This window comes from Babylonia areolata, chromosome 27 (assembly GCF_041734735.1).
Source record: "Babylonia areolata isolate BAREFJ2019XMU chromosome 27, ASM4173473v1, whole genome shotgun sequence".
Lineage (NCBI taxonomy): Eukaryota > Metazoa > Mollusca > Gastropoda > Neogastropoda > Buccinidae > Babylonia > Babylonia areolata.
In genome coordinates this window covers 35878957-35892202 of record NC_134902.1, presented here as the reverse complement: position 1 = coordinate 35892202, position 13246 = coordinate 35878957, and the positions used below count along the sequence as shown (strand labels likewise).

The following is a 13246-nucleotide window of genomic DNA, read 5'->3' as shown; positions in this document are numbered from 1 at the left end:
AAGTGGAATGCTAGCACTTTTCCCCATGGTGAAAAGGACTGTCGGGATAGAAGAGGCTGGCACTGTCACAGGGATCACTTGGAATGGGTTTTTTGTTGTTTTTTCTTTCTTGGTTTTAAAAAAAAATTTATTTAGTTTGATAAATGTGAATCTTTGTCTGCAGCTTTGAAGCTGATAAAAGTCCTGCTTCATCCCACATTGTGTAAGAGTCACAGTACTGCAGCTTTATTTTCCTTTTTTTTTTTCCATTGAGTTTCTTTAGTGTTCATAGTACATCAAAATAGGAATTTCAATTTGAAGTGAAAAGAAAAATTGAAAAAAAAAAAAAAAATCTTGCTGTATATGTTTCGAAGTATGGATTCATTGTCAAACGTTCATGAAAGAAACAGAATAAAAAGGGTTTGATACATAATGGTGAGGCAGAAGATGGGACATCAGACAGGAGACTAAACACTTAGCAAAGGTGGTATCAATTTGTGGATATACTATGTTGATATTCACACACACACACACACACACACACACACACACACACTTGCCTGAATGTTCCCCTCCCTACTTTCCCTTCCCTCCCCAGATACACACACACACACACACACACACACACACACACACACACACACTCATCCACGTACACATGTACTCACATACCCTCACACACACGCATACATGCACACATACGCACGCACAGAGGCATGCTCACACACACACACACTGGAGCACGTGCTCACACAAACACGAGAGAGAAAGAAGTACACTGAACAGTCCACACCAGAGCAAGAATCCCATTCATTCGAAAGCACTGACTGAAAATTCATGAAATGCAAATCAGTTGTGGCTCAGTCCATTGTTACGATAACAAAAAGCCTGACTAAGAGAGATAAAAAAAAAAAGAAAAAAAAGAAGTAAAAACAAAAAAACAAAAAGTGTCTTTGACTGTTTAGAATTGTGCATGATAGAGAGAAAAAAAAAAGAAAAAATGTTTAGAATTGTGCATGAGAGGGAGAGAGAGAGAGAGAAAAAAAAAGAAAAAAACACTTTTATCTTTTATTTAACCATAAAATAAAATCTCATTTGTGGATGGTTGTGTGTGTGTGTTCAGAGGGTCGGCGCCAGTGGAGGGGGCGAATGGAGAGAACCCGTTCGGTGATGCGGACCTGGAGGCAGAGGAGGAAGGAACGGACGACAACAGCCAGGGGTGGGCAGTGCGCGCCCTCTACGATTATGAAAAGGCCGAGGATGATGAGATTGGCTTCAAAGCTGGTGGGTTTGTCTGAGTTAGTTTGTGTGTGTGTGTGTGTGTGTGTGTGTGCAGGCTGAGGATGATGAAATTGGCTTCAAATCTTGTAGAATCTGTCTGTGTGTGTGTCACTGTTTGTGTGTCCGTTTGTCCTCTGGGAAAAAAGAAAATCCCCCCACCCCCCCTCCTCCCACAAACACTCCTACCCCCAAATTGACAACAAAGATAGAGTGAGGCTGACTGTAGTGCAGGATGGGGGGAAGGGGGGGGAATCATGTTCCGTGTTCTCACTGTTAGAAATGCACCCAGTGACCTTAGATTTGTCTGAGAGGGTGTATTGGGCGATCCTTGGGGGGTTCATCTAAGGAAACAGGAGCCAGAAACAGGCTGTTTCGGGAGATACATACCGTGGGAAGGCACACACACTCACAGTCACACCCACATCACCAAGCCCCACCCCCCTCCCCCAATCCACGCACTCACACTCTCTCTCTCTCTTGTTCTTTCATACAAACACATAACACACACGGCCTATGGTGTTAAAGTATATGTATGTTTGTTTGTACTGATGAACATTTAAAAGATCAGTATACAAGAAAAAAACAATACGGGTTCTGGGTCACTTTCCAAACAGATGAGCTTTTCCGTATATGTGATATTTGTGCCTGTTTGTTTATGAACTGATTCCCCAACGCCTTCTTTGCCCATATAATTTTTGTAGATTGATGTCATCAATTTCAAGAAAGCTTACTTTCAATACCATGATTTATGAAGATGGTAAGTATCTGTTAGACAAGAGTATAGCTTTGCAATTAGAATGATAAAATCATTTTCAGTGAGTGTTAGTGTTAGAACTGCTTTTGATGAGCATACCAGTATAAAGGTGACTTTATCATTACTTCTGTGAAATATCTTTATAATGATTTTATAATCATGATAATTTTGGCTTAACAGTAGTGTGCATTTTTAGAATTTTATGTATTCACTACATGAGGGTTGTTAATACAGTTAGGCTATTAGTTGCTTTTTTGCTTTTGTTTATTTTGTTGTTTTGTTTCTCATTCTTGATAATCTAAAAAGGGTGAAGGGAAATTAAATCTTGAATCTTGTGTGCATGGGATGTGTTTGGAAATTAAACCTTGAGTACTGTGTCGGAAGGGAAATGTTTGAAAATTAAATCTGTAATCTTGTGTGCAGGGGACATGCTTAGGAATTAAATCTGGAATCTTGTGTGGGAAGGGAAATGCTTAGAATTACATCTGGAATCTTATGTGCAGGGGATGTGTTTGGAAATTAAATCTTTCATCTTGTGTTGGAAGGGAAATGTTTAGAAATCAAATCTTGAATCTTGTGTGGGAAGGGAAATGTTTGGAAATTAAATCTTGAATCTTGTGTGGGAAGGGAAATGTTTGGAAATTAAAACTGGAATCTTGCGTGGGAAGGGAAATGTTTGGAAATTACATTTGGAATCTTATTTGCAGGGGACATGCTTTAAAATTAATTCTGGAATCTTGTGTGGGGAGGGGGAAACGTTTGGAAATTAAACCTGGAATCTAAAGTGCAGGGGACGCGCTTGGAAATTAAACCTTAAATGCTGTGTGCAGGGGACGTGTTTGTCCAGCTGTCCACGGAGGACGAGATGGGCTGGTGCAAAGGTCGCAAGGACGGCACCACGGGGCTCTTCCCCAGCAATTACGTGGAGAGAATATGAGACACTTGTCCTCTCCGTGGGCATCGTCGGGCATCCCAGTACCCCCTGACCCCTGCCATCTCCGTTCCCAGGCAACATTCATCACTGTTTCCCTGACCGCCGTACCGCTGTTTTGATGGACTCTCACCATCCAGCTGGCTGTGCTCAGTGGAAGGGAGAGAACTCTTGTTAATGTTGCACAACGGAACGATTGAAGGACGGTCTTGTTGCTTTTTATTTTTATTTTTATTTATTTATTTTTTTTATTATATAAAGACTTATTTCTTGGGTTTGATACTTGGGGGTCCATATTTTGGCAGGTTGCGACTTAAAGGCATGGTGTCGTTGGCAGTGAGTGGAAGAGATATCTATTTATTATCCACGTTGTTTTGCTGTAGGTTTGATTTTTTTTTTTTTTTTTTTTTTTTACTATTAGTGGTCTGATCTTGTATAGTTTTTTTTCCTGGGACCTGAAAACATTCACAGCACAAAAAAAACTGTCTCCATTTACATCACGTTGTCTTATTATAGCCAAAAAAAAAAAAGAAAAAAGAATTGTCAGTTTGTAAGATACTGAAATTCAGATGGCATTTTGGGGGTGGAATCGGGGGGGGGTGAGGGGGGGGGAGGCATGAAGAGAATGGTATGAAGACACAGAATTTTAGTAAGAGACCAGAGAAATAAATGAGTGCCTGCTTTGGTTTTGAGCTTTCTTAAAAATTAGCAGTGTTTGTTTTTGGAATCAGATGTGTGATGAAACATGAATTTTGTGTGTGTTTTTTTTCTGGGGATTTTTTTTTTTCAACAGAAAAATGTGTTACACAGAGGGTGCTGAATTCAGCGATTGAAAAAAAGAAAAGAAAAAAAAAAAGGACTTACTGGAATTGGATGCAAAATGGTATGGACAGTGCAATGCAGAGTTTAGTCTTCTGTATTTCTTCCTCCTGTTGCCTTGAAGAAGATGTGGTCATACAGTGATACTATTGAAAGCCTGCTGCTGGCCCCTTTCCTTGTTGATGACAGAAACTAAGAGATTTTCCTCTGGCTGTCTCTGGGAAATGCCTATTTGTCTCCCTGGCAATTTTTAAAAATATATTTTTTTTAACAGTGTTGTGATGACACACAAGTACCTTACCAAACCTGAATGCCGTCTTTCATGAGGGAGGGAGAGGCGAAATGGGAACGGGAAGGTGGATGAAACCTTCTGAAACACTGGAAGCAACCCCCCCACAAGAATTGTCATTGACTTTTCAAAACTGTGTTTTGAATGCATGAAAATAGGCACTTGTGTGCTACACGAACCTGGAATTTTGCCAGGCTTTGTTTATTTAATTGCCAGTTGTATCCATCAACCCCTACCCACACCCCTCTTTTTCTTTCTTTCTTTTTTTTTTTTTTAACATGTTACATATTTGAGATAGTAGGGTGGATTTGCAGACCCACTTTTGTCTAATTTTTGTGAAGATTCCCCGGTAATTTATAGTGAAAACCGTGTGCACATTCGCGTCTCCATTTCCTGTTTTTTCCTGATGATCGGAAGGCTAAAATTTCGTCATGGAAATCGCTGGTCTTATGAATGGATATAGAACAGTTTCGGTTACTATTTTATGAAAGTTTACAAGATACAGTTGGTTTTATAATTACACCCACTATTTGCTGTAGTCTTCTATATTTATTTTGAGCATATTTCTCGTCACATCTCTGCCATTATGTATTCGAACTGATCCATTTATAAACTGTGCTGAAAAGTTGTCTGAACAAAGGCAGTGCAAACTGGGACAAGCCATTTACAATGGTGGGCTGCCTATGATGTTATATGACCTACTTTTTGCTCTGCACGTGACCAAAGGTCCCCCACGAAAGCGGGCCTGAACCCCCCCCGCCCCCCAGTGTTAAATGAACTGCAGTCCGTGTCATTTTCCATCTTGCTCTCTCTCTCTCTACCTGCCTTTGACCTGTGTGTTTTGTGAGATGCTTTTCTGTATTTCTTGCGTGACACTCGAGCTCACCAAAAACATCCTCGCACACATGTGTTATAATGTTGTGTCACCTTGAAGACAGCAAAGTATTGAGGAACTGATGACAGGCGTGTGTGTATGTGTGTGCATGTCTGTTATGTCATTGTGCACAAGGTCTTACTTTTGATTTTTTTTTTTTTAAGAGAAAAAAATGTTGCTTTGTTCACTTTGGTCATAATAGTTTTCCATCTGATAAGTGATTTGTTTAAAACAAATAGGATGGAAAAACAGTTGTTGATTTTTCCTTTATTTATTTATTTATTTTTCATTAACTACAGGTTGGAATTGAGGACATGGGCAGATTTTTTTTTTTCCACAACTGCCGTCTGTAAGAGAAGATGACAAAATATAGAAAATGTGGTCTGTGAAATGGTTGTCATGAATAATCTTCACAGATGATGGTGTTGTTTTTTTTCAAGCAAAATCTTTTTTTTTTCTCTCTCTCTCTCCATTTTTCCCATACTTTGCTTTCAGACTAGAAGATCAGAAGTTGTTCACCTCTGATTTCCTTGTCCTCGGGCTCGCTCTGTCTTGTCTAGCAGAATGACTTTTTACTGAGTTTTTCACTCAGCTGGTTTGAATTTGTATGGAGAGGGCCTCCCCTCAGAAAGGAGAGAATCCTTTGTATGTGTGTGTGTGTGTGTGTGTGTGTGTGTGTGTGTGAGAATACACAGAGACTTTTTGAGGTTTGGCGGTCAGCGTGTTTTATCGCTGTTTGTTCCATTCCTTTTTCTGTAGTACCTCCCGCTCTCCCCTTCTTCTCCCCTCTCCCCATCTTCTTTCTGCAGTGCAGGAAGGGGGTAGGTTCATGTTCTCTGTGTAATTCTTACGTATTGTACACCAGCCTTTTTTTTTTCTTCTTCTTCTTTTTTTGTCTTGTTCTGTTAGTATGTATCATGACTTTATAGCTCAGGCATCCACTATTGTTAGAGTTTTTGTATTAATTGATATTTTGTTGGCGTATTAGTATTAGGTTGATTGTTTGATGATGTGTAAGGAGACTGGATATGATTTATTGTTTTTTTTGTTTCAGAAAACTTACAGGTCAGGCAGACAGCTTGCTTCTGGAGAAGCTGAGAGAGTGCTTTGTGTGTGTGTCTGTATTTTGTTTGTCACCTGTGTCAGTGTGTGAGCTTTGTGTGTATGTCTGTGTTTTGTTTGTCACCTGTGTCAGTGTGTGAGCTTTGTGTGTGTGTCTGTGTTTTGTTTGTCACCTGTGTCAGTGTGTGAGCTTTGTGTGTATGTCTGTGTTTTGTTTGTCACCTGTGTCAGTGTGTGAGCTTTGTGTGTATGTCTGTGTTTTGTTTGTCACCTGTGTCAGTGTGTGAGCTTTGTGTGTGTGTGTGTGTTTTGTTTGTCACCTGTGTCAGTGTGTGAGCTTTGTGTGTGTGTTTTCAGGCTTGGTGTACATAGACAATGTTTAGCGCCGATTCTGGTAACAAGACACAGTATGATTTTTTTTTTTTCAATCATGTTTTGTGTGTGTGTTTTTTTTTATGATAATTTTTTTCCTTTCTTTCTTTCTTTTCCCTGCTCACGACAACCTGGAGTCATTGTGTGGCTGAATGCCTCAGATGTTTTGCTGTATTGCAGTATTTTTGCACACCGTTGTTATTTTTTTAGTGACTATTTGAAAGTCATTTGCATCGGTATCCAAACATTGTTGGGGTGACTAAATGAGAAGAAGGCTGCCTTTTCTTTCTTTTTAATCCATAACAACAAAGAAAAGAGTGGGAGTGGGTGACAAGCTGTTACTTTTGTTGCTAAGTTTTGTTGCTAAGGTGGATGCTTGAAGCTTCGTTCCCCCATTCTCACTTTAAAAAGAATCTTTTTTTTCTTTAAATCCATCTATGCTTTACAGCACTTGAGTGTCTGGGTCACATTTTTATTTTCAAACACTGCTTGCTTAAAACATTCAGTGAAGCTACCAGTCAGAACATCTCTGTAGAAAAATCACAGCACCTGTGTGAGGGAAGGTGGTCTGTTGATGAGATCATAGATACTTGCTGAGAAGTGTCTGTGTACATTACCTAACTCTGTGTGTGTGTGTGTGTGTGCTGAGCATGTATTACCATATATTCTTTGCTTTGTTTTTTTGTTTTTTTTTATATATAACATTTACATTGTTGCTACCATTCCATGGATTTGGGCTAAGGCTTTGTAACATTCACTAACGTTTACTGAGATGATTTGTGTGTACCACCTTCCCAGCCCCTTTGGTGTATATAACAATGTTGTGATAATGAACCATGTCCTTCCTTCCTCCCTCCCCTCCGACCCAACGACTGCCCCCAGTTCTTGTTCCCTGACAACTCGTGGTGTTACCTCTTGCGTCAAAGTCTGGCAAACAATCCCCTGGAGCAGGCCATGTTTGTATTGCCTACCCCTTGTATCTATGCAGAGTCCTGCAACATTTGTGTGAAGAACCGACGTGAAACCTGTACGGGGGAGAGTCATGTGCTGTGCATGTTGTTCTGACCTTGATGTTTCCGCTGCCGAGTTGGACTCACAAGATCTGGGATGAGATAAATTTGTGTAGTTTTTAGTAATGCTTGAGCAAAGGAGCAAGTTTGTTTGAGTGCTGCATTGTCCTGGTATTGGGGCATTGTGCCTGGGCTGGTGTTGACAGTGTAGACAGTGGCTGCATTTGTAGATTTCCATCGTGTTGCTGAAAAGTCTGACATAGACATCAGCTGTTTCTTCATGTTACAGAGGTTACTTTGTAGTTTTGTCCATATGTGTGTGTGTGTGTTTGTGAGCTTGTGTTTTCAAGCATAATTTGTTTGCTGACATTGGCATCAGAATCTGCAGTCCTATGATCTTGCCCAAACAATCTTACAAGGAAATGCTAGGAAGGGGAATGACAAAGTGAGTAAAAATGAATGTTAACTGACTACCATGATCATGATGAAACTTTTTCATTCTGTCTGCCCTCATTAAATTTATCCTCTTCTCTGCCGGTATCCGCTGCTGAATAGTTTGTGATTGTGGCACATTTGTTTGAAAGTTTGGAAAGGTGGCTGTCTCCAAGCTGGCAGCTATGCCAACTGGACACGGACTTTCTGCAGCATTGAAATCATCTGGGATTGTCTGTGAAAAAATGTTGATGGCTTGACGTCAGTCCGCAATTTCATTTACAGTCTGGAATTTTGTCGATAGGGTCACTGGTGACGAATGCACGTTTTATGAAAATGCATCGTAAAAATGAAATAAGGATATAAGCGATGTATACACATCTTAGAAATTTAAGGATATTGATGTTGAGCAGCTGTTGAAATTGTCTGGCAGACAGTGTTTGATAATTCAAACAAGAGTCAGAGAAGTAGAAAATACGTTGCGCTACTGGAATGTGCGTTCAGAGAGAGAATGTCAGTAGTAAATCCTTTGATGTGGATGAAATGCTGGCCAGTGAAGGAGTGCATTGGAGGGACTGAAATGTGGGTTATGTGGTTTATACTGATAAAAACAAAAGTGCTTTATTTGTGAATTTATTGATTGATATAAGTGTGTCATGAAAAAGCAATAATATGTTGAACAGCTGACATGTTTCATCGAAATGATGTGCTGAGCGATATGAATTAACATTTTATGTGTGAAAGAATGCCTTGAACAGTTAAAATGCAGTACAGTGCAATGCAGCTCAGTGCACACAACACAGCGCAATACACACCTGTCTCCTAACCAGATCAAGGTGGTTGTGCCCATCCAGGAAGAAAATGGTTATTCAAACAAAAGTATTGACAGATCATGTCAGAAGTGGTTTAAAGACAAGAAGACAACGTCGAGAGTGTCAGACAGAAAGAAACGTAGGAAGATACCCTGTTCACAGTGAAATGTTCATTAGTTTTTGTCTTTTGTTCCCCACTATAGGAAATGGTCATTTTTCTCCACCACTGGAAACTATTCAGTGGTTTTTGTCATTTTCCCCCAAAGTCGTCATTTTATATTTTATTGATTAGTTCTTTGGTGTCTACAACCAGACACTTATTGTTAGAAATGAGTATCAGTGGTTTTGACTTTTTTTGTTGTTGTTTTTGTTTTGTTTTGGGGTGTCTATTTTGTTGTTTTTTTTGTATTGGTTGTGGTGTGGGCAGGTCAAGTGGATTGCTGTGGTCTGTGAAACTCAGGGCTATTGGTTACATGCTGTGTGGAGAGAGGTTTGTACAGTGAGGAGGGTGGAGGTGGTTGTTGCTTTGTTCAGTTGCTTTCGTTAGGTAAACGTGGATGGTATTGTGAAATGGGTCAGCTCGCTGGATGTGTTCTTAGTGTGGACAGCGTAATGTTTGTCACTGTTTGGGATTTGTTTTGTCATGCTTGCAGACATTTGTTGCAGTTGCTTGTATTGTTTTGTGTATGTGTGTGTGAGTAAATCGTACAGGTTTAGACTTGCCTGTTCATTGGCTTTTGTGGCATAAAGAACATTTTTTAGTTATGTGTGTGTGTGTGTGTGTGTGTGTATTTGCATGTGTGTGTGGTAGGGGTGGTGTTTGTATCCACTGCATATATCATGTTATATTGATGAAGTGGGAAACCATACGCAGAAAATTGTTGACGATATGCTGTCTTTGGTGGTTGTTTTTTTGTTGTTTTTGTCTTAAAGCAGGGTTCTTTTTTTGTTGTTGTTGTTTATTTTTTTGTTTCTATTTGGCTTTTTAAATTTTTTATTTACTTTGTGTGTGAGAGAAGGAGCGAACACTTGGACATTTTGATGTATGTGAAGGAAACTGCTGGGGAAAAGACACTTTGATACTCAGTATACATTACTTTCTGGGTCTGCTGTGAGGGTTACCCAAGATAGTGGCCTGGTATGATACATTCACTGATTTTGGCAGAAAGCTGGTGAGTTGGTGCTTCTTTCATTCCCCCCCCCCCCCCCCCCCCCCCCCCAGATGTTGATTTTGTTTCAAGTGTCTGAATGAGCACGCCCAGATCATTTTGAGTGGACTTTTTCCATTTTTTCATGATATATACATGAAAATGCAAAAAAAATAACCACCGTAAAACATTCAGGTCTTGGAGGAAAGGTGGTGGTTAGGTGGTGCACAGGAAAAGTCACAGACAGCAAAGTGAATTGTCCAGAGATCAGTTCATGCTACACAGAGTCCAGCCATGCAGGGAGGTGATGTGGGAGGTCCATGACCTGAGAGTACCATCATGCTCTGCTGCCTGTGAATGATTCAGTGACCTGTGTCCATTTGCCGTGGGTCTTCGTGGTGGCACACGTTTCAGTTTGGTGACATGGGCAATGCTCAGCAGTGTCAGAATGCTGCACATTTATGATTTTCTTTGATTTAGGCACTGTAGCTTAGAAGTGCTGGATCAAATCTGTTGTGTTTTGGATGGGTGATGCGTCCATTTGAACCGTTTCAGTGGTGTGTCCATGGCTCCTGTACCCCAGACTGAGCGACTCACAAGCCTTCCTCTTTGGATAGCAAATTTCCTCCCTTTCTTTCACTCCAGTTTTTGTTGATGTTGTTTTTTTGCCCACACATCTTTTTGTTATTGATGTTCGCGCTTCCCTTTCTTTCTGAAGTACTGTTGCGTTCACCTGAACGTTTTCCCCAGTCTTTGTGATTGTCATCCAGGAGAAGATGATTGCTAGACTGCTGCACTCTGAATCCAACAAGAAAACATTATGAGTGCAGACTCTGCGGCTGGCAGTTGTTGCCCCTGTTGCTATGCCATTTGCCAGTTTAACAGTTTTCATTTATCTAATGAGTACTGTTTTTTCTTGCTTTTGAAAAAAAAATCTGACACTTAAAGATTAATTGGAATGATCAACGCCTCCAGCATGGGCTGAGCATATTTGTCGTAAGGAGGTAAGCGATGAAGTTGAATGTCTAGTTGACAGGATGTTGTGTTCTCCATGTTGCAGATGTGTGTTTAGCATAGATCTATGTTCATTATTTATCATTTAAGATAAGAAATGTGTTCTTGCTCTGCATGATGCCTGCAACGAATTAACTCCCTTTGATCCTGTTTAATGTGTGATTTGAAAATCGGAATGTTTGGTACATGTGTGGAAAAACTCTGTTTCAGATGATAAAGGTTTTGAGCTTTCTGTCCGTTTGGACAGCTGGGGATGGCCTGTTGCTTGTGCTTTCTTGTACATATGGGTCTTGGATATCACTGACTTCTTAGATTGCTTTTTCTTCCAGGTACTTATAAATGATCATCAGATTTCAGTGTTTTTGACAGAGAAACATTAATATCATGTGATTGAGTATTTTCTTCCATGTACGAATGATATACAATCATCAAATTTCAGTGTTTTTGACAGACGAGCATGAACATCATGAGAATGGAAAAGAATTGTTAGTACAGCTGTAGTGATCAAATATGATGAGTCGGCTCAATTTTATGTGCTGAGTTCATCTGAGCGTTATATATAATTTGGTTAACATAACATGTGTTTTTGAATGATTGGAAGGGGAGTTGAAAAAGAGAAAGGGAGAGAGAGAGAGAGTGTGTGTGTCTGTGTGTGCAAATTCTGGTGCATGTGTTTGTATATATTCCTGCACATTGATACTTTGTTTGGGAATGGCTACTTTATTGGTCTTTTTTTTTCAGGTACACTAACCAAAATATTTCAGTGTTCATAGAGAAGCCTGTGTGTTTGGGTGTTTCTGCTATGATGCCTGTATGTGTTATATGCTTTAGTGGTTAAAACACAAACATCTGTCTTGGACTTACAAAACAAGGACAGAGAGTATTATATTCAAGATGTCATTATGTTAACAAAAAAAAACACACACACCCCCAAAAAAAGAAAAGATTTCAGACATCTATTATTGCTATTAACATTTGTGTATCTTTATGTAAAGGACTTCTGAAATTTGTTGAAATGGGTGTATAAAGGAAAGAAGAAAATCAGTTTGTATAGAAACATGTACCCAGTGTGCATGTATTACGTTTAACGTTTAACTAGGAATATGCCAGATTTTTGTGTGCGATCAGTCAGTGTCCAATCACGCCTCAGTGCAGTGTGTATTTGTTTGGAGCGTGGGGCATCTTGAGTCCTAATTAAGAGGAACACTGTTCCTCGTTTTTTCTTGTAAACTTGTTTTCTCTCTAAACACTTGAAATGATTACTGGTACTGAGATGTATGAAGTACCTTGATACTATAATAATTCTCATTGTTATCATTTATTACAGTAAATTGCAATAAAGTGTAACAAAGTTTTAATGATGTTTTTGGGATGTTTTGTTTTGTATGCTGATAGTGTGATTGTTGGGGTGAATGTGTGTATTTGTGCTCGGTTACCAGACTGGAAGGTCTGTCATTTTACTATTAGAAATATATATCTTTTATTTTCTGTCCCAAATTCTTTTTGTTTATATATAGATAGATAGATAGATATGGATATATATATTGGTTTTGGTTTTGGTTTTTCTAATTTGCTGTTTCAAATTCTGCATACATTGAACTTGATAGGTTCATAAATTTTAGAAGCTCTTTCTATTCCTTCTTGCCTTTCTTCCTCTCCTTCTTTCCTTATGTCAGTACCGTTCGTTGTCTGTTAAAATGCACATTCTATCATGATGAGTTTGTGCCTGGTTTTCTTTTTCAGAGTTTCTTTCTTCTTTTTTCTTCTTTTTAAAAAAAAGAAAAAAAAGGGGGATTGATATTGAAAGTGTTCTCAGCCCTGATACGATGGGCGCAACAGCAGAGTGATGAACGTTGGACTTTCAATTTGACAGTCCAGAGTTGAGTCATGGTCAGCACCTGATGGGTAAAAAGTGGAGATTTTTCCGATCTCCCAAGCCAACATATGTGCAGACTTGCTGGTGCCTGAGCCCCCTTCAGGAGTATATGCTTGCAGAAGATAAAATATGCACATTAAAGATCCCATAATCCATGTCAGTGTTCAGTGGGTTATGGAAACAAGAACATACCCAGCATGCACCCCCTGAAAACAGAGTGTGACTGCCTACATAGTGGGATTAAAATGGTCATACATGTAAGAGCCCACTTGTACAGACAAGTGAACATGGCAGTTGAAGCACACACACACACACAAACACACACACACACACACACAAACACACACACAGACACAAACACACACAGACACAAACACACACACACAAAAGAAAAAGAAAAAAAAGCCCTGATATGGCATAATGTGGTCATCTGAGCTATAAACAACTATGATATATCTGATAATGAGCTGCGAAAATAGGATTTTAATTGAAGCGGTGTGTTGTCTGTTGACCACACAGGTGCTCACTAACTGTTCAGTACACCATGCTGCAATAGTATTTATCTGCCTCCGTGTGGCATTCTCTGCCTGAGT

At 39.6% G+C, this 13246-nt stretch overlaps 1 protein-coding gene across 2 annotated transcripts in view; it reads left to right on the top strand.

The window, feature by feature from the left end:
- The window catches only part of LOC143301536 (protein kinase C and casein kinase substrate in neurons protein 1-like), a 57842-nt gene extending 46137 nt beyond the window's left edge, over positions 1-11705 (top strand). For both annotated transcript variants that reach the window (XM_076615907.1, XM_076615906.1), the window contains 2 exons: positions 1103-1263; positions 2845-11705. In XM_076615907.1, the coding sequence (XP_076472022.1) occupies positions 1103-1263; positions 2845-2951 (268 nt within the window). In that variant the 3' untranslated portion in view covers positions 2952-11705. The remainder of the gene's footprint in view (positions 1-1102; positions 1264-2844) is intronic.
- The last annotated feature ends 1541 nt before the right edge of the window (positions 11706-13246 follow it).